Below are 21,516 nucleotides of genomic sequence, written 5' to 3'. Positions count from 1 at the left end.
GCCCGGACAGCCCGGACTTGAACATTACCCATATGGGTATCTGTAGGAGGAATTTAAATGGTATAAGCAATTAAGCTGGGAACGTACTGAGTGCAGGGAAGACGATCACGTTGGCAGGCACCGATAAGGATAGAGAGCTGTGGATTAGTGAGGAAACGGGGGTCGAGATCAGGTCACATTAAGGGAGAAGGAACAGTTTATTGTCCGTATCACATATCTTCCTGCCTAGCAATAACGATGTAATGTTTAGAGAGGAGGAGGACATATATAAACTCAGCAACAACAAAAAAGTTCTCACTGTCAAATGTGTTTTATTTTCAGAAAACTTAATGTGTAAATATTTGTAAGAACATAAGATTTAACAACTGAAACAAACTGAGCAAGTTCCAAAAACATGTAACTAACAGAAATGGAATAATGTGTCCCTGAACAAAGGGGGGGTCAAAATCAAAAGTAACAGTCAGTATCTGGTGTGGCCACCAGCTGCATTAAGTACTGCAGTGCATTTCCTCCTCATGGACTGCACCAGATTTGCCAGTTCTTGCTGTGAGATGTTACCCAACTCTTCCACCAAGGCACCTGCAAGTTCCAACAAGTCCAACAGATCCAACAGGTCCCAGACGTGCTCAATAGGATTGAGATCCGGGCTCTTCGCTGGCCATGGCAGAACACTGACATTCCTGTCTTGCAGGAAATCATGCACAGAATGAGCAGTATGGCTGGTGGCATTGTCATGCTGGAGGATCATGTCAGGATGAGCCTGCAGGAAGGGTACCACATAAGGGAGGAGGATGTCTTCCCTGTAACGCACAGCGTTGAGATTGCCTGCAATGACAACAAGCTCAGTCCGATGATGCTGTGACACACTGCCCTAGACCATGACGGACCCTCCACCTCAATCGATTCCGCTCCAGAGTACAGGCCTCGGTGTAACGCTCATTCCTTTGACGAGAAACGCAAATCCGACCATCACCCCTGCTGAGACAAAACCGCGACTCGTCAGTGAAGAGCACTTTTTGCCAGTCCTGTCTGGTCCAGCGACTGTGGGTTTGTGCCCATAGGCGACATTGTTGCCGGTGATGTCTGGTGAGGACCTGCCTTACAACATGCCTACAAGCCCTCAGTCCAGCCTCTCTCAGCCTATTGCGGACAGTCTGAGCACTGATGGAGGGATTCTGCATTCCTGGTGTAACTCGGGCAGTTGTTGCCATCCTGTACCTGTCCCGCAGGTGTTACACGTGGTCTACCACTGCGAGGACGATCAGCTGTCCGTCCTGTCTCCCTGTAGCGCTGTCTTAGGCGTCTCACAGTACGGACATTGCAATTTATTGCCCTGGCCACATCTGCAGTCCTCAGGCATGCTGCAAGGAGTCATAAAGCACGTTCACGCAGATGAGCAGGGACCCTGGGAATCTTTCTTTTGGTGTTTTTCAGAGTCAGTAGAAAGGCCTCTTTAGTGTCCTAAGTTTTCATAACTGACCTTAATTGCCTACCGTCTAAGCTGTTGGTGTCTTAACGACCGTTCCACAGGTGCATGTTCATTAATTGTTTATGATTCATTGAACAAGCAATGAACAACAAAAAGTGTTTAAACCCTTTACAATGAAGATCTGTGAAGTTATATGGATTTTTACAAATTAACTTTGAAAGACAGGGTCCTGAAAAAGGGACGTTTATTACCACTGGTGGAAATTGTTTTTGTCTTATGCAGCTGTATTGACCCAATGGGTGAATAAACTTGGTTGGAGCTTTCATAGTGTCTGTCAATTTCTTACTCTGATATTTAGAACCTAACAGTATGTAGTCCATGGAAGAACTGGGATAGTTTCACAGTGTTTCATACAGTGAATTATAAGTGAAATAATCTGTCTGTAAACAATTGTTGGAAAAATGACTTGTGTCATGCACAAAGTAGATGTCCTAACCGACTTGCCAAAACTATGGTTTGTTAACAAGAAATTTGTGGAGTGGTTGAAAAACGAGTTTTAATGACTCCAACCTAAGTGTATGTAAACTTCCGACATCAACTGTACATACACTGACCAAAAAGTTATTTTGTTGGCATTTATGTATGTCCCCATTACCAGTAAAACATAATCAACCTATTTCTTTCACTTACTTGATGTGCTGTTTCGTTATTTCTCAACCAGGATTTCATCATACATGTCAAGCAGTGAAGTTTCAGCTCTGTCTGTCCGTGGCCTTTCTTCCTCGTTGTGCACTGTCAGTGTGTCCGTTTTCCATCTTGTCCAGCTGTGTCTAACGTTTCACGTAAACCCTGTTTCTTGTCTGCATCGAAGTAGTGGTCCTTGTACCTGGCATCGAGCATGATGGCGACACTGTAAAGAGGCTCAGAGAGACTGCCAACGAATTGCTTGTTCACATCCTCTAGTGGAGTTATTTTGCAAGTTTTAACCCCACGGTCTGTGTCGGCAGTTTTGTTGAGCGGGCGTTTCAATGTCTTGACGGAGGGTATCACGTCTGCTGCAGAAGCGGTCGATGAGGTTATTTCTCGAGTCAGTTGCAGCTATGGGCGTGTTAATGTTTTCAATGAGAGTCCACAGGTTTGTACTGATTGTTGCAGGTAACTCCTAGTCGGCTGCGTACACGCCAAGCACTCGTTTTTGTTCCAGCAGGCTCTACGTCATGTAAAAAGTACTGTTCTATCTGGTGGAAACGTCTTGCTTGCGCCTTTTCGTTTTCACTCCAAGCTGCTCCTGTGTTGCTTGCAGGCGGCTGTAAGCTAGGGGTGAGTGTTTAAAATGACCCACTATCTTCCTTACCTGTTGCCACTGTCTCAGATATGCTGCGTTGGGGCCAAAACACCTTCGTTCACAGCCATTTGCAGCGTGTGCGCCATGCATGGCAAATTGCCGACTCCGCATTCTTCCAAAGCCTTTGTCATGTTACGTGCATTATCACGTAGCACAGCGTGTACTTTGTTCTTGGAGATTTTCCTAGTTTCAAACATGTTCTCAAATGCCATTGAAATGGCAGCAGCGGTATGAGAACCAGCACATTCTTGAGCATGCAATACGGCGTTCCTCAGTACGAAATCCTCATCGACCCACTGTGCTGTCAGACTCTGCATGCTCATGGGGCTGACATCGCTGGTCCAAATGTCAGTCGTGAAGCTAATGGCAGTGACTCCCATAGCAAGTAGCTCAAGGATGTGCGTTTCAAGTATACTGTGTAACTCCTGTAGGGTAACATCTGAAAAATGGAGCCTACTTGGTAGTGTGTACCAGGGCTTGCGGTACTCGACCAGTCAGCGAAAGCCAACATCATCCACGACAGAGAACAGTTGATTGTCAAGGGCAATGAATTCCATTATCTTGGCGTTAATGGATTTCGCCGTTGGGGTGTCTCGCTGAAATTGTATTTGTCTTTCAAATGACTACTCGACTTGAACTTGTTTAGTTGTTGGAAGTGTGTTTCTAGTTTTTTTCTGCTTTTGTTCCAAGTAGTCGGTGAACGTCTGGGGGTGATGCACTTTCAAATGAGTAATTAGGTTTCTGGTATTGAAAGATTTCACTTTCTCCCCTCTGGAAATAATAGCAGATGACCTTTTCGTTATCTTCCTTTTGAAACCTAAATATATCCACACAGCAGACATTGTGGGCTAGGTTAGGAATGCTGTGTTTTGCACGTACATCGCTGTGTTTTTCGTGCTGACATTACGTCATCTACCTACGTTATACAGGTATGCACGTCAGCCTTGACATCGGTTTTGAACGTCGGCGTTAAACTAGACATAGAGCCGATATTGCCATTTTTAGCTAATATCAGCCGATTCCGTTATATCGTGCATCCCTAGAAATGAACATTACATTTTCTGGCAACAGCTCTGCTGGACATTCCTGCAGTCAGCATGCCAATTGCACACTCCCTCAACTTAAGACACCTGTGGCATTGTGTTATGACAAAACTGCACATTTTAGCTTGGCCTTTGTCCCCAGCACAAGGTACACCTGATCATGCTGTTTAATCAGCTTCTTGATATGCCACACGTCAGGTGGATGGATTATCTTGGCAAAGGAGAAACGCTCACTAACAGGGATGTAAATACATTTGTGCACAAACTGAGAGAAATAAGCTTTTTTGTGCATATGCAAAACCCTGGCTTAAGGGCTAGAGGTCGCGTTTTGGACAGGGACAAGGTAGCCTTGTTCGACCACCCTGATCTCTCTGTGTGGCTATTAAACTGTGTGCAGCAGTCAGGATGGTGGGTCAGGCCTAAAGCATAAGGATGCTACATTAGGGTTGATTTGTGATCTGCTCCGAGATGAACCAGTCTGTCCATGGAGACAGACCGGTGAGGCTCCACCATCTCATTAACACATTGTAATGAGCAGAAGACCAATTGCACTTCCTTCAGAATCTCTGACACTTGAATTAACCGATTTCAATTGGTTTTCTATATAATCATCTCGGCTAACAGCAATGGCGATATCCCTTTTGCTTTGGGGAAATAAAAAGTCTCATGATATAGTAGAGAAGGATGACTTCTGAATGTGATAACATAGACCAGGCACGTGCATATACTGTACATGCAGAAAACTGTTACACACCTTTTGGCTTAGTTGAGGCCATGTAGGTTGGATCAGGCCTTTAAGGGCATAAGGCAATGCCAGGGGATCAGAGTAATCATGTTGTTGTTAGAAGGACTTGACATAGTTCCCTGTCACCATAGTTGTATTCATGGAAAAGCCCACGTGCTTGTCAACTATAGCCATTACGTACTACATTTTTTTTAATATGTTTTATTTAATCTTTTATTTAACTAGGCAAGTCAGTGGGTCATGGATTTGGTGAAATTGGAACACCAATCGTTCACTCGTAGTCTACCTATCCTCATCCCCACGCACTCTGCCCGGTACATGGACAATAGAGGAGAGCAGCCTCCCACTCCCCCTTATTGGTATAACAACAAAGGGGGCGGTCAGCAGGCAGCGTGACTCACTAGAATAGCGGTTCAGTTCAGATACACACACACACACACTAACCGATCAACTCCGCCAACCGGAGTCATCTTTCTATCAAGTCGCATAGCCTAAACAGAATCTGAAGAGGTAGAATGAATTGTTCCGAACCAAAAGGAGACAGAATAACGAGGAAGCTCCCGTTCAATTACATCAAAGAGATTAGGCTAGTCTGATAACCTGCAGGTAGGCTGCTACGTGTGATTGGTGGTAGGGCTACTGTAGGAGACCTTTTGCATTGGCGGCGCAGCGGGTTGTATGGATTGGTTGAGCGATGCAAGGTAGAATTGGGCGACACTCCGGAAGAAACTCTGTGATTTCATTCCGACTTTAGTCGCCACGAGACGGGACCATATTTCCTCACTGAGTCAGCACAAGGAGGTGAAAAACGGTGTCTAATCTAATCACTTCGGTCCTCCCTGGCGGCGACATGGCGAGGGAGAACGGAGAGTCGGGCGGGAATGGATCTTGGAAGAAGAATGTCGATGATATCAAGCTTGTATTCGAGTTCAAAGAAGTCCTTGGAACGTGAGTAATGTGGTTTATCCTACTCCGTTCTAGAACCCAGGGTGTTACACTTAAACTTTGTCGTCGACTCAGTTTACTTGACAGACAAGACAATAATACAATGTAACCGTAGCGGAAATGCAATTGTCATCGTGTTCTGTTGCACATTAGATGAACTAGTCGGATTTCCACTGTTGTCAACGACATATAGACAATATGGCTAATACCTACCGGTCTTTTTAAAATATTTTTTACAAATGTTAATTATGCTTTATGATTTCCTACAAATGTTTATGAAATCGAAAGTTACTTTCTGGGTGCAACAATTCGACAGCACGTGCGAAAGCTGTCAATAATTGGTCTATTCTATGGTGGCAGGTGTTTGATGGATAATCGGACACGACCCTATATAATACGACATTGTCTCGAATTTATCTCTCATAGAATGGAAGGTTATTTTGGTCTGAGATTAGTTCTGGTAGGTTATGGCGCTTGCCCCAACTCAATGCACCTGGATTACAGAATAGCTTCTCTTGAGGTTTTCTTTATTCATGTACATCAAATTGAGTCTATAAGCCGAAATATGGCAGCACCTGTTTATTAAATGCATTGACAGGACTCTGTGGTCAAAATGGTCAGGAGAATTGGATTGTCAGCTGCTGATGAGAACATTAATTTCTGGTGTCTGGTCAGACTGGATAACATTGAATATATGCAGAAGATTCTAATACTTGTCCTGGTGCTGATTTATGATCATGTCTATGCTGTATTTCATTTATGATAACACGAAAGCACAGGAGGTTAGTGGGACCTTAATTGGGGAGAACGGGCTTGATGAGTGGAATGGTATCAAATACATCACACGCATGGTTTCCAGGTGTTTGATGCCATTCCATTGGTTCCGTTCCGGCCATTATTATGAGCCGTAATTCCCTTAGCAGCCTCCTGTGCACGAAAGGGACTTGCCTATTGGGCAAGTCGGGGGTATTTTTTGGGTTGCCAGAAGATTATGATCACTTGGACCGAACATTTTAAGTGGCTAATTTCACCCACATGCAGGGAAAAGACCAGGCTGTACCCGGCTTCAAGAGGGGGCTGAAGGTGGCTTACCACCCCCAGTTTTAGTTTGCCCCTATATAATAAAAGGTCAAATGATTGACAGGTTGGCTAAAAAAAATATATATCTGTATCAACTTTGAAAGCAGAATTACTTTCCCGTTGTTCCTCAACTGTAGTGTATGATATACTTTTATCCAATGTAAAAAAAAATATATGTTTTCGCTACATAAAACTGAATTGAGCTGGTCGGTATTTTAACGCAACAGTTTTTGTGACAACCTATCAGTAGAGTTGAAAATGTAATGGAAACACAACTTTATATTAGGTACGTAAAAACGTAAGAAAAAAAGTGCGTTTTGTGCACTACGTCATCACACTGATTTATGGAGATTTTTGAATATTCGCATGAAAATCTGTGGCCAATTGGATGGAAACCTAGTTACTGACTGACACTGAATTGATTATGACCGAGCTGTGTGCTCTGACCCTTTCCCCGGGCTTGGAGAGAAAATAACTGTACCGCAAAATGTTCCTGGGTGTGGCATGGAAGTTGTCACTGCTGGGGGGGTCTGGAGACAACCCGTGTCCACTGTGCGTCATTTGGCAGAGAATGCTCCCTTACCTGCTTCAACAAAGGCCCATGCGGGGATTTTATGCCCCCGCATCGCCAAAAGGTTAGTGGACAGTGTTTAGGACCTGGGCAACGTCTTCATCTGCCTTGGGGAAACTGATATGATGTTTCGTTTATTTGCTCCACCAATCTACATTCACCAAATGAACCTACCATGTTGGTCAATATGTATGATGATGATACCCAGTGGTCATTTGGAATGTGCCATTCTGCCTTGCTGTCACATGTCCATTAGTTTGGGAGGTGTGAGTTTTAAAGGGGATGGTTAGAAATACTGAACCGTACTCACCGTAATGACGTGCTGACAATGTATGAGGTTACTGCGTATGTGTGAGGAAGTTGTCTCAAACAATTTAAAATGTCGATCAGAATAAGGGTAGGGTTGTGTGGTGAAGATGCGCTATAGGCACGTCTCTCCACGTTTCGAACTCGCTCCAATCCGTGCGCACTATTTGTTTAATTGTGTCAATTGTTGGGTTATGGTCGTTTTGATCATGCATTAAATATAATACATTCCTGCTATTTTCATTCTGAGTGGATTTTTTTTTGGAGAGCTCAAAACTGCGCAACAATTGTGATGAACCTTTGGTTAATTTAATTGCATTTACCAGTTTACTATCAATTTCTTCGTAGTCTTTGTTTGGGGAGCATGTGTCTGGTTTTTCAATGTTTAACGTGTGAATGCACGCACTGTAGCATGCATACATATACTTGGCCTGCGTGCCAAGAATAGGTGTTGCCAAATGTATTTAAGTGTTTGGGGATGTTCTAGTTAGTTCACCTTTGGGTAACTCAAAGGGAGGCTGTATCTGTGCTTATTGGTTAAGACAGGTTTTGTCTAATGAAAGGCTTTTTCTTTTGAATGCTGACATTAAGTCAGAACCGTGTGTGTGTATGTATGTATGTATGTATGTATGTATATATATATATATATATATATATATATTTACATTTACTTTTAAGTCACTTAGCAGACGCTCTTATCCAGAGCGACTTACAAATTGGTGCATTCACCTTATGACATCCAGTGGAACAGCCACTTTACAACAGTGCATCTAAATCTTTTAAGGGGGGGGGGGGGTCAGAAGGATTACTTTATCCTATCCTAGGTATTCCTTAAAGAGGTGGGGTTTCAGGTGTCTCCGGGAAGTGGTGATTGACTCCGCTGTCCTGGCGTCGTGAGGGAGTTTGTTCCACCATTGGGGGGCCAGAGCAGCGAACAGTTTTGACTGGGCTGAGCGGGAACTGTACTTCCTCAGTGGTAGGGAGGCGAGCAGGCCAGAGGTGGATGAACGCAGTGCCCTTGTTTGGGTGTAGGGCCTGATCAGAGCCTGGAGGTACTGAGGTGCCGTTCCCCTCACAGCTCCGTAGGCAAGCACCATGGTCTTGTAGCGGATGCGAGCTTCAACTGGAAGCCAGTGGAGAGAGCGGAGGAGCGGGGTGACGTGGGAGAACTTGGGAAGGTTGAACACCAGACGGGCTGCGGCGTTCTGGATGAGTTGTAGGGGTTTAATGGCACAGGCAGGGAGCCCAGCCAACAGCGAGTTGCAGTAATCCAGACGGGAGATGACAAGTGCCTGGATTAGGACCTGCGCCGCTTCCTGTGTGAGGCAGGGTCGTACTCTGCGGATGTTGTAGAGTATGAACCTACAGGAACGGGCCACCGCCTTGATGTTAGTTGAGAACGACAGGGTGTTGTCCAGGATCACGCCAAGGTTCTTAGCGCTCTGGGAGGAGGACACAATGGAGTTGTCAACCGTGATGGCGAGATCATGGAACGGGCAGTCCTTCCCCGGGAGGAAGAGCAGCTCCGTCTTGCCGAGGTTCAGCTTGAGGTGGTGATCCGTCATCCACACTGATATGTCTGCCAGATATGTAGAGATGCGATTCGCCACCTGGTCATCAGAAGGGGGAAAGGAGAAGATTAATTGTGTGTCGTCTGCATAGCAATGATAGGAGAGACCATGTGAGGTTATGACAGAGCCAAGTGACTTGGTGTATAGCGAGAATAGGAGAGGGCCTAGAACAGAGCCCTGGGGGACACCAGTGGTGAGAGCACGTGGTGAGGAGACAGATTCTCGCCACGCCACCTGGTAGGAGCGACCTGTCAGGTAGGACGCAATCCAAGCGTGGGCCGCGCCGGAGATGCCCAACTCGGAGAGGAGGATCTGATGGTTCACAGTGTCGAAGGCAGCCGATAGGTCTAGAAGGATGAGAGCAGAGGAGAGAGAGTTAGCTTTAGCAGTGCGGAGCGCCTCCGTGATACAGAGAAGAGCAGTCTCAGTTGAATGACTAGTCTTGAAACCTGACTGATTTGGATCAAGAAGGTCATTCTGAGAGAGATAGCAGGAGAGCTGGCCAAGGACGGCACGTTCAAGAGTTTTGGAGAGAAAAGAAAGAAGGGATATATATATATATATATATATATATATATATATATACTGCTCAAAAAAATAAAGGGAACACTTAAACAACACAATGTAACTCCAAGTCAATCATGCTTCTGTGAAATCAAACTGTCCACTTAGGAAGCAACACTGATTGACAATAAATTTCACATGCTGTTGTGCAAATGGAATAGACAAAAGGTGGAAATTATAGGCAATTAGCAAGACACCCCCAATAAAGGAGTGGTTCTGCAGGTGGTGACCACAGACCACTTCTCAGTTCCTATGCTTCCTGGCTGATGTTTTGGTCACTTTTGAATGCTGGCGGTGCTTTCACTCTAGTGGTAGCATGAGACGGAGTCTACAACCCACACAAGTGACTCAGGTAGTGCAGCTCATCCAGGATGGCACATCAATGGAAGCTGTGGCAAGAAGGTTTGCTGTGTCTGTCAGCGTAGTGTCCAGAGCATGGAGGCGCTACCAGGAGACAGGCCAGTACATCAGGAGACGTGGAGGAGGCCGTAGGAGGGCAACAACCCAGCAGCAGGACCGCTACCTCTGCCTTTGTGCAAGGAGGAGCACTGCCAGAGCCCTGCAAAATGACCTCCAGCAGGCCACAAATGTGCATGTCTCTGCTCAAATGGTCAGAAACAGACTCCATGAGGGTGGTATGAGGGCCCGACGTCCACAGGTGGGGGTTGTGCTTACAGCCCAACACCGTGTAGGACGTTTGGCATTTGCCAAGGAACACCAAGATTGGCAAATTCTCCACTGGCGCCCTGTGCTCTTCACAGATGAAAGCAGGTTCACACGCACATGTGACAGACGTGACAGAGTCTGGAGACGCCGTGGAGAACGTTCTGCTGCCTGCAACATCCTCCAGCATGACCGGTTTGGCGGTGGGTCAGTCATGGTGTGGGGTGGCATTTCTTTGGGGGGCCGCACAGCCCTCCATGTGCTCGCCAGAGGTAGCCTGACTGCCATTAGGTACCGAGATGAGATCCTCAGACCCCTTGTGAGATCATATGCTGGTGCGGTTGGCCCTGGGTTCCTCCTAATGCAAGACAATGCTAGACCTCATGTGGCTGGAGTGTGTCAGCAGTTCCTGCAAGAGGAAGGCATTGATGCTATGGACTGGCCCGCCCGTTCCCCAGACCTGAATCCAATTGAGCACATCTGGGACATCATGTCTCGCTCCATCCACCAACGCCACGTTGCACCACAGACTGTCCAGGAGTTGGCGGATGCTTTAGTCCAGGTCTGGGAGGAGATCCCTCAGGAGACCATCCGCCACCTCATCAGGAGCATTCCCAGGCGTTGTAGGGAGGTCATACAGGCACGTGGAGGCCACACACACACTACTGAGCCTCATTTTGACTTGTTCTAAGGACATTACATCAAAGTTGGATCAGCCTGTAGTGTGGTTTTCCACTTTAAATTTGAGTGTGACTCCAAATCCAGACCTCCATGGGTTGATACATTTGATTTCCATTGATCATTTTTGTGTGATTTTGTTGTCATCACATTCAACTATGTAAAGAAAAAATTCATTCAGATCTAGGATGTGTTATTTTAGTGTTCCCTTTATTTTTTTGAGCAGTGTATGTATATGTATGTGTGTAAATACACTGCTCAAAAAAATAAAGGGAATGCTTAAATAACACAATGTAACTCCAAATCAATCACACTTCTGTGAAATCAAACTGTCCACTTAGGAAGCAACACTGATTGACAATAAATTTCACATGCTGTTGTGCAAATGGAATAGACAAAAGGTGGAAATTATAGGCAATTAGCAAGACACCCCCAATAAAGGAGTGATTCTGCAGGTGGTGACCACAGACCACTTCTCAGTTCCTATGCTTCCTGGCTGATGTTTTGGTCACTTTTGAATGCTGGCGGTGCTTTCACTCCTACGGCCTCCTCCACGTCTCCTCATGTACTGGCCTGTCTCCTGGTAGCGCCTCCATGCTCTGGACACTACGCTGACAGACACAGCAAACCTTGCCACAGCTCGCATTGATGTGCCATCCTGGATGAGCTGCGCTACCTAAGCCACTTGTGTGGGTTGTAGACTCCGTCTCATGCTATCACTAGAGTGAGAGCACCGCCAGCATTCAAAAGTGGCCAAAACATCAGCCAGGAAGCATAGGAACTGAGAAGTGGTCTGTGGTCACCACCTGCAGAATCACTCCTTTATTGGGGGTGTCTTGCTAATTGCCTATAATTTCCACCTTTTGTCTATTCCATTTGCACAACAGCATGTGAAATTTATTGTCAATCAGTGTTGATTCCTAAGTGGACAGTTTGATTTCACAGAAGTGTGATTGACTTGGAGTTACATTGTGTTGTTTAAGTGTTCCCTTTATTTTTTTGAGCAGTTTGTGTATATATATATATATTATATATCACCAAAAGTCATGCTCGTCGAACATCTAATTCCAAAATCATGGGCATTAATATGGAGTTGCCCCCCCCCCACACTTGCTGCTACAACAACCTTCACTCTGGGAAGGCTTTCCACTAGATGTTGGAACATTGCTGCAGGGACTTGCTTCCATTCAGCCACAAGATCATTAGTGAGGTCGGGCAATGATGTTGGGAGATTAGGCCTGGCTCGCAGTCGGCGTGCCAATTCATCCCAAAGGTGTTCGATGGGGTTGAGGTCAGCGCTCTGTGCAGGCCAGTGAAGTTCTTCCACACCAATCTCGACAAACCATTAATTTCTATATAGACCTCGCTTTGTGCACAGGGCATTACGCGCTTCAGCTGTCCTGTTCTGTGGCCTACCACTTCACAGCTGAGCCGTTGTTGCTCCTAGACGTTTCCCTTTCACAATAACAGCACTTACAGTTGACTGGGGCAGCTCTAGCAGGGCAGAAACTTGGATGAACTGATTTGTTGGAAAGGTGGCATCCAATGACTGCCACGTTGAAAGTCATTGAGCTTTTCAGTAAGGCCATTCTACTGCCAATGTTTGTCTGTGGAGATTGCATGGCTGTGTGCTCGATTTCATACACCTGTCTGCAACGGGTGTGGCTGAAATGGCCAAATAAACTCATTTGAAGGGGTGTTCACATACTTTCAAATATGATGGTGATATTTAAACACCAGCTCTGTGTAAATAAATCGAACACTTATTTACACATCTGCCTCCTGCTGAATCTTTCTCCTTACGACTGCTAGAAGGACCCTATTTTACGCTGATACAGCACAGCGCCAACCTGTCACTTCAAAAGCACTCGATTTTGGACTTTTATGTTTGTGGTATAGCTTGACATATGCGGAATCCAATGTCATTCGAATGTAAAAACCCTGAAAATGTTTGTCCCCTTTCCACTGCCCCTTTATCCTGGTGCCAGTTCTGGACCAGACTACTGGAATTATTTGCATTTTGTTTGTCAGTAAACAATTATTACCTGCCCCACACAATGGGGCAACTTTAGAACATGCACAACTTGTGAGACTGCTCAGTGCGCAGGTCACTTTCCCCAGGCATTAAGTCAACCATTAATGTCAATCAATGCATGTAATGTTATCCTCTTCATCAGCAGTCATGAATGCACTGCTATCACTTCATCTATCGTCTAAGTTACCTGGCGATTTTTAAGATCACTCTGGGAGTATGGACCATTTTCATTATCACTTCAGATCTCTGGTGTTCAGTAACCCCAGAATCTGTGTGTTCAGGATGTCGAAGATGCGTATGATGTGTCTCCTGACTAACGCCCATTCCAACTCCCATTAGACAGCTCTGCAAGCGTTATGTCAAAATACTTATTACTCATTATGGCGTTTTGCTGAGCAACAATCTTCATTTACGTCCGTTATGTACTTCCAAAAAAGGTCTAAAAAATGTACAAGCAACCAAAAAAATGCCTATTTTGCTCCTCAATGTAAATCACTCATTACTGTCACACAGGTCAGAAGTCTCCAACAGCTCAAAACATTGGAGGTGCTGAAGATGCTGTTATTTGGTTGCTTGTAACAGTTTTATTTAGACCTCTTTTGGAAGTACGCATCGGCCATAACCGGAGTAAATGAAGACGGTTGCTCGGCGAAACTCCACATTTGAGCAACAAACGTGTTTTGACGTGATGCTTGCAGAGCTGTCTCTAATGGTAGTTTGAATCGGAGCTTCCTGGGCATTGGAGGAGACGCGTCATACTCATCGTGGACATCTCGAACGTATAGCTACTGGGGCACTCCCAAGAGATGCTTTTATTGACGCTGGACTGACCTTTGAACTGGGAATCGAAAAAGACACACGCATATGGGGATGGGTTTCATCCCATTACTACTGTTTGTTGTACTTGGGACAACAGTTCTGCTCACAGTTCTGTTATTCTCTCATGCTTGAACTACTACACTTTTTTTCAGTGCAGACACATTCTAGCGGAGTTTATTTCTGCCCTACAGTTAGTGCTGCTTGACTTAATGCCTGCTCTGCTGTGGATGAGTTACGATGCATGTAGGTACTCACTTTGAAGGGCATGTTCCCCAAAATGGAAGACTGGAAGACAGTTCTACAAAAGATTCTCTCCCTCTTCGAGATTGTCATCAATGGCCTGGGTGTTACATGCATACTGTAGGTGTTAGTTGTTGTTGGAGCCGAAGCACAGAGTGATAATCTAGCCACACTTTTTAATTCACAGGCAATAAAGATAAAACACCAGGTATAAAATCTAGGTATTATTTTAGATTCTGACCTATATTTCGAATCACACATTAGGAATGTGATCAAAATAGCTTTTTACCACCTGAGGAACATTGCCAAGGTGCGGCCATTTCTCTCTCGGGCTGATACCGAGAGATTAATTCGTACTTTTATGACAAGCACGCTTGACTACTGTAATGCTCTCCTGTCTTGTCTACCCAAGAAAGCCATTGTTCAACTGCAGAACATACAGAATGCTGCAGCACGGGTACTGACCAAGGCCAGACAGAGAGAACACAACTTCACTGGTTTGAAGGTCTCTGCATTGGCTGAGTTTTAGAATTCATTTTAAGATTATTGTATTGGTTTTTAAATCAATCCACGATTGTGCACTCCAACACATGTCAGACATGTTGTTTTGAGTTATGTACCCGGTAGGTCCCTCAGGTCCTCTGCCACTGGCCTTTTTAACTATCCCAAAGCCTAGGACCAAGAGGCATGGAGAGGCAGCTTTTAGTTATTATGCCCTCAGCTTCTGGAATAACCTGCCAGATAACCCGAGTGGGGCTGAAATTGTGAACATATTTAAAAAAAAATAGCTTAACCTCTTTTTGCATTTGCTTTTCCTTAGGGTGCTCATTAGTAGTTCAGTTTGCCATTCTTTTTGTTTTATCTTTTGCTTGTGTATTAAATATTTCAGCTTTTATTTAAAAAAATTACTGTAAAGCACATTGCGTTGCATTTCATGTCTGTAATGTTCTGTATAAATAAAGCTTGATTTGGTTCGGCTCCCTGTCCAATGACTAACTCTGTTTTTTTTGTGTGTGTTTTGATCTTGAAGTAAAAATCTGTCAACATGTTTGATAGAGGTTGACTTGGTAAGCTATGTGTTATAGGAAAAGAAAGACTAAGTCCTTGGACTTTCAGATGTTTTTTTTTCTATTTAATTCCTTCAATGTAAGCAGCCACACATGCATCAGCACTCCTTCTTTTGGGGAGAATGTAATTTGATCGGGTATTGTAGGAAGCCTGTGTCAGAGAAGGGAATTCCCGGGGGCTGTTTTTGGCCAGTCCTTGGAGAACGGTGTCAAGCTGGAAAAGTAGGCCACTCTTCGCTTCAGTAAACTGGCAATGCTGTTCTCCATTCAACTGTGTAAACTTGGACAATATGGGGATCAGGATTGGGGTCAATTCCATTTTGATTCAGTCAATTCAGGAAATAAACTGAAAATGGAATTGGAATCTCAGTTGACTTCCTGGCTATTTGGAGCGATAACACACACAGCAATCCCTTCTTCACGGCATAGCCTATTTGTTGTTGAGTCTAAGATCATTCTCAATATGCTACGTCTCTTAGGCTGAGTCACGTTCAGTCTGCACACGTTTTGGCTTAGCCCAGGGCTAAGAAAGAACATGCAGCGTTAAAAGCCATTAATGTCCCCTAATGCCCCCCCCCCCCCCCCCCCCCCCAAACCCACATGGATCCGTGTTCGACCCTGTCCCCCTGAGGTACAGGCTGTGCCTCTCATTACCATCAGGGAGGTGAGGAGCTCAATGTTCCCATCAGCCTCTTGATTTGGACACATGGCTGTAGTGTGACTGTAACCCCCGACTTGGGTCACACCAAGAGACCTTACGTAATTCACTCCATTCCATTCAACTATATTTCCTTGCAGGCTCCCGTTGTATTCAAGGAGTGGGCGATCGTAACGGCAGAAGGTTACGATGCCCTCATCTGTTCTTTTATTGTTACCTGTGAATGTCATCGTGAGTTTAGGAACCAATATTCACAGTTGGTTAGGAAAGCTAAGGCTAGCTTTTTCAAACCAGACATTTTCATCTTTTAACACTAATTCCAAAAAGTTTTGGGACACTAAAGTCCATGGAGAATAAGAGCACCTCCTCCCAGCTGCCCACTGCACTGAGGCTAGGAAACACTGTAACCACCGATAAATCTACGATAATGGAGAATTTCAATAAGCATTTTTCTACGGCTGGCCATGCTTTCCACCTGGCTTAGCTCACTGGTCACCGTAACACCCACACGTAGCACGCGCTCCAGCAGGTATATTTCACTGGTCATCCCCAAAGCCAACACTTCTTTTGGCTGCCTTTCCTTCCAGTTCTCTGCTGCCAATGACTGGAGCTAATTGCAAAAATCTCTGAAGCTGGAGACTCATATCTCCCTCTCTAACTTTAAGCATCAGCTGCCAGAGCAGCTTACCGATCACTGTACCTGAACACAGCCAATCTGTAAATAGCACACCCAACTACCTCATCCCCATATTATTACTTACCCTCTTGCTCTTTTGCACCCCAGTATCTCTACTTGCACATCATCATCTGCACATCTATCACTCCAGTATTAATGCTAGATTGTAATTATTTCCGCCTCTATGGCATATGTATTGCCTACCTCGCTACTCTTCTACATTTGCACACACTGTACATAGATTTTTCAATTTTTATTTTGTTGTTGACTGTACGTTTGTTTGTGTAACTCTGTTGTTTTTGTCGCACTGCTTTGCTTTATCTTGGCCAGGTTGCAGTTGTAAATGAGAACTTGTTCTCAACTGGCCTACCTGGTTAAACAAAGATGAAAAAAATAATAAATGAATCACTGTCTAAACAGTGTGTAGGTTGAAAACCAGTCATCTCTACATAACAGCCCACCATGCCTGGGGGCGGCAGGTAGCCTTGTGGTTAGAGTGTTGGGCCAGTAACCGAAAGTGCCTAGATAAAGAAAGGTTAAAATAAAAATAGAAAAAAACTCAATAAATGACTTCGCCTGTATGCCCACCAATGTCTGCAGTAGCTCGGTTGTGCTCAGTTTTGTTCTGTTGTAAAACTTTTTTTTCTACTCACACACACACACACACACTGTCCCATGTCAGCACAGCAGAGGCCCTGGTTAGGGCTCCTGCTGTGTTGTGTATAAGCAGAGACAGCAGGTGCGTGTGGTGTGTTGTATTCGGTGAGCTTGCTGCCTGCTGAGCTGCTGTCACAGGCTGACAGCAGGCGGGTCACTCGGGGTGAGCCAACCCTGGCAGGTTTAGCATACACACAGCGCTGTCTTTTCCCCTCCTCCTCCCGACCACTTGTTCAGCGCTCAGCCTAGACGATCTGCTTGGGGATTAAGAATAGACAGGTATAGGAAGGAGGTGACAGGGACAGAGATGTAGATTATCTCTTCTCCTCCTCTTCCTTCCCTTCCTCCACTTCGGGCTTTCCCATCAGTGTCCAATCGGGATCATCCCTTCTCACTCATTCACTTTAGGTCTCCCTGACTGAATAACCTTAAACCCCTTCCCTCGTCCTTAGAATTTACCCACTAGCCCATAGACACATTTACATCAGATTGCATTGGTTATTAGGTATAAGCAATACAGTATAGCAGAAATTCCAACTAGCCAATCAGAGGTAAATGTGTAACTAGCACCCTATTAGCAAAATAATAAATTCTTAACTGACTTGCCTAGTTAAATTGAAACAATATTGCTCATACCTATTCAATATTTTAAGATCTAGGTGAAAGGCGTAGGGTTGCTTCTGGATGAGGCCATAATCTCCACCTGTTGCCCTTCAACAATGCATAGCTATGAGATGGGAAGCACGCTTGGAAGAAGAAAGGAACGGCCTAATTGTCACTATTGAAAACGTCAATGCTCATCAACATTGATTGGGTCACACCAAGAGACCTTATGTAATTCACTCCGTTCCATCCAACTATATTGTCCTGGCAGGGAAATTCATTGTGCTTCCGGGAGCACATAAGACACACAATTTAGTACACAGTTAAGAAGTAATATGTGTCACAGTCGTATAAGTACAGTGGAACAGGCTCCCGTTGTATTCACGGAGTGGGCGGTCGTAACGGCAGAAGGTTACGATGCCCTCATCTGTTCTTTTTATTGTTACCTGTGAATGTTGTCATAATGAGTCACCGTCTAAACAGTCGATAGGTTGAAAACCAGTCATCTCTACACAACAGCTCACCATGCCTCTGCCTGTCTGCCCACCTATATCTGCAGTAGCTCGGTTAAGCTAATTTTTGTTCTGCAAAACTTTTTTCCAGACCCACACACACACACACACACACAGTCCCATGCCAACACAGCAGAGGCCCTGGTTGTGGCTCCTGCTGTGTTGTGTATAAGCAGAGACAGCAGGTGTGCGGTGTATTCAGTCAGCTAGCAGCCTGCTGAGCTGGTGTCGTGGGCGGGTCACTCCGGGTGAGTCAGCCCTTGCAGCTATAGCACCCACACGCACCCACACCGCTGTCTTCTCTCCTCCTCTTCCTAATCCCTCATTCAGCCTAGACCCTTTGCTTGGGAATCAACAATAGACTGATCAAAGGAGTGAGGGACAGGAAGAGACTCAGATTCTCTTCTCCTACCCCTCTTCCTTGCCCTCCTTCATTTCAGGCCTCCCCAGAAATTCCAACTAGCCTACCAGAGGGAAATGTGGAACTACCACCATATTGCTCATACCTATTCAATCTTTTAAGAATCGAGGTGAAGTCCTTATGGTTTATAGGGTTGCTTCCGGATGAGGCCATAGTCTTTAGCTGTTACCCTTCAACAATGCAAAGCTATGAGAGGGAGATTCTGTTATTGATCCACGGACCCTGACATCTACTTTATGATATTGTTCCTTTACTAAAGCTCAATTGAATGTTTGGCAGGCAGGTGTAATCCATTTTGTTTCCCCAATACAAACAGAAGGATAGATAGCCATAGATTTTTGAATACAATAGAAATGTGCTATTTGAATGAGAAATATATCACACTGAACAAAAATAAGTGCCACATGTAAAGTATTGGTTCCCATGTTTCATGAGCTGAAATAAAAGATCCCTGAAATGTTCCATATTTACAAAAAGCTTCTCTCAAATGTTGTGCACAAATTTGTTTACATCCCTGTCAGTGAGAATTTCTACTTTGCCAATATAATTAATCCACCTGACAGGTGTGGCATATCAAGAAGCTGATTTAAATGGCATGATTATTACACATGTCCACCTTGTGCTGGGGACAAAAGGCCAACCTAAAATGTGCAGTTTTGTCACACAACACAATGCTACAGATGTCTCAGTTTTGGGGGAGTGTGCAATTGGCATGCTGACTGCAGGAATGCCCACCAGAGCTACTGCCAGATAATTGAATGTTTATTTCTCTACCATGAGCTGCGTCCAACGTCGTTTTAGAGAATTTGTCAGTACATCCAACCGGCCTCACAAACGCAGACCATGTGTAACAACGCCAGCCCAGGACCTCCACATCTGGCTTCTTCACCTGCAGGATCGTCTGAGACCAGCCACCCGGACAGCTGATGAAACTGTGGGTTTGCTCGTCATCGTCACCAGGGTCTTAACCTGACTGCAGTAACCGACTTCAGTGGGCAAATGCTCACCTTCGATGGTCACTGGCAATCTGGTGAAATGTGCTCATGTATGAATTCCAGGTATCAAATTGTATTTGTCACATGTGGCCAAATACTTACAAGCCCTTAACCAACCATGCTTTAAGAAGTTAAGAGACAAACAAGTGTTAAGTGAAAAATAAAAGTAACAAATAACTCAACGGCAGCAGTAAAATAACAAGCGAGGCTATGTACCGGTACAGAGTCAATGTGTGAGGGCACCGGTTAGTTGAGGTAATTAAGGAAATATGTACATGTAGGTAGAGTTAAAGTGACTGCATAGATTAATAACTGAGTAGCAGCAGTGAAAAAGAGGGTTCAAGGGTAGCCATTTGATTAGCTGTTCAGGAGTATTATGGCTTGGGGGTTGAAGCTGTTAAGAAGCCTTTTGGACCTCGACTTGGTGCTATGGTACCGCTTGCCATGCGGTAGCAGAGAGAACAGTCTATGACTAGGGTGGCTGGAGTCTTAGGGCCTTCCTCTGACGCCGAGTGATATAGAGGTCCTGGATAGCAGGACGCTTCACCCCAGTGATTTACTGGGCCTTACGCACTACCCTCTAGTGCCTTGCGGTCGGAGGCCGAGCAGTTGCCATACCAGGCGGTGATACAACCAGTCAGGATGCTCTCGATGGTGCAGCTGTAGAACCTTTTGAGGATCTGAGGACCCATGCCAAATCTTTTCAGTCTCCTGAGGGGGAATAGATTATGTCGTGCCCTATTCACAACGGTCTGTGTGTTTGGACCATGATGGTGTCAGCATCACCAACAAACTAAGGAACTTGAAGCTCTCAACCTGTTCCACTACAGCACCATCGATGAGGATGGCGGCGTGCTCAGTCCTTCTTTTCCTGTAGTCCACAATCATCTCCTTTGTCTTAATCATGTCGAGGGAGAAGTTGTCCTGGCACCACACGACCAGGTGTCTGACCCCCAAATAGGCTGTCTCATCGTTGTCGGTGATCAGGCCTACCACTTGTGTCATCGGCAAACTTGATGATGGTGTTGGAGTCGTGCCTGGCCATGCAGTCATGAGTGAACAGGGAGTACAGGAGGGGACTGAGCACGCACCCCTGAGGGGCCCCCGTGTTGAGGATCAGCGTGGCGGATGTTGTTCCCTAACCTTACCACCTGGGGGTGGCCCGTCAGGAAGTCCAGGATCCAGTTGCAGAGGGAGGTGTTTAGTCCCAGGATCCCTAGCTTAGTGATGCGCTTTGAGGGTACTATGGTGTTGAACGCTGAGATGTAGTCAATGAATAGCATTCTCACATAGGTGTTCCTTTTGTTCCTGTGGGAAAGGTCAGTGTGGAGTGCATCATCTGTGGATCTGTTGGGGCAGTATGTAAATTGGAGTGGGTCTAGGGTTTCTGCGATTAATGGTGTTGATGTGAGCCATGGCCAGCCTTTCAAAGCACTTCATGGCTTCAGACGTGAGTGCTACGGGTCTGTAGTCATTTAGGCAGGTTACCTTTGTGTTCTTGGGCTGAGGGGCTATGGTGGTCTGCTTGATACATGTTGGTATTACAGACTCAGTCAGGGAGAGGTTGAAAATGTCAGTGAAGACACTTGCCAGTTGGTCAGCGCATGCTCGGAGTACACGTCCTGGTAATCCGTCTGGCCCTGCGGCCTTGTGAATGTTGACCTGTTTAAAGGTCTTACTCACATCGGCTATGGAGAGCGTGATCACACAGCTGTACTGGGCAGGTGGCAGACAGCGTGTATGGGCGTGCGGTTTTCTTATGTCAACATTGTTAGGAGTGCCCCATGTTGGTGGGTGGGTTATGGTATGGGCAGGCATAAGCTACGGACAACAAACACAATTGCATTTTATCGATGGCCATTCATCCGCCGCCATCACCTCGTGTTTCAGCAT

At 45.4% G+C, this 21,516-nt stretch overlaps 1 protein-coding gene across 1 annotated transcript in view; it reads left to right on the top strand.

Moving 5' to 3' along the window:
• The first annotated feature begins 4,976 nt into the window (after nt 1–4,976).
• LOC129866650 (calcium/calmodulin-dependent protein kinase type 1D-like) overlaps nt 4,977–21,516 on the top strand; it is a 60,395-nt gene continuing 43,855 nt past the window's right edge. The window contains exon 1 of the mRNA XM_055939421.1: nt 4,977–5,510. Within this exon, the coding sequence (XP_055795396.1) occupies nt 5,413–5,510 (98 nt within the window). The 5' untranslated portion in view covers nt 4,977–5,412. The remainder of the gene's footprint in view (nt 5,511–21,516) is intronic.

This window comes from Salvelinus fontinalis, chromosome 12, assembly GCF_029448725.1.
Source record: "Salvelinus fontinalis isolate EN_2023a chromosome 12, ASM2944872v1, whole genome shotgun sequence".
Lineage (NCBI taxonomy): Eukaryota > Metazoa > Chordata > Actinopteri > Salmoniformes > Salmonidae > Salvelinus > Salvelinus fontinalis.
The sequence above is the reverse complement of the archived record's forward strand: the minus strand, read 5'-3'. Positions and strand labels throughout refer to the sequence as shown.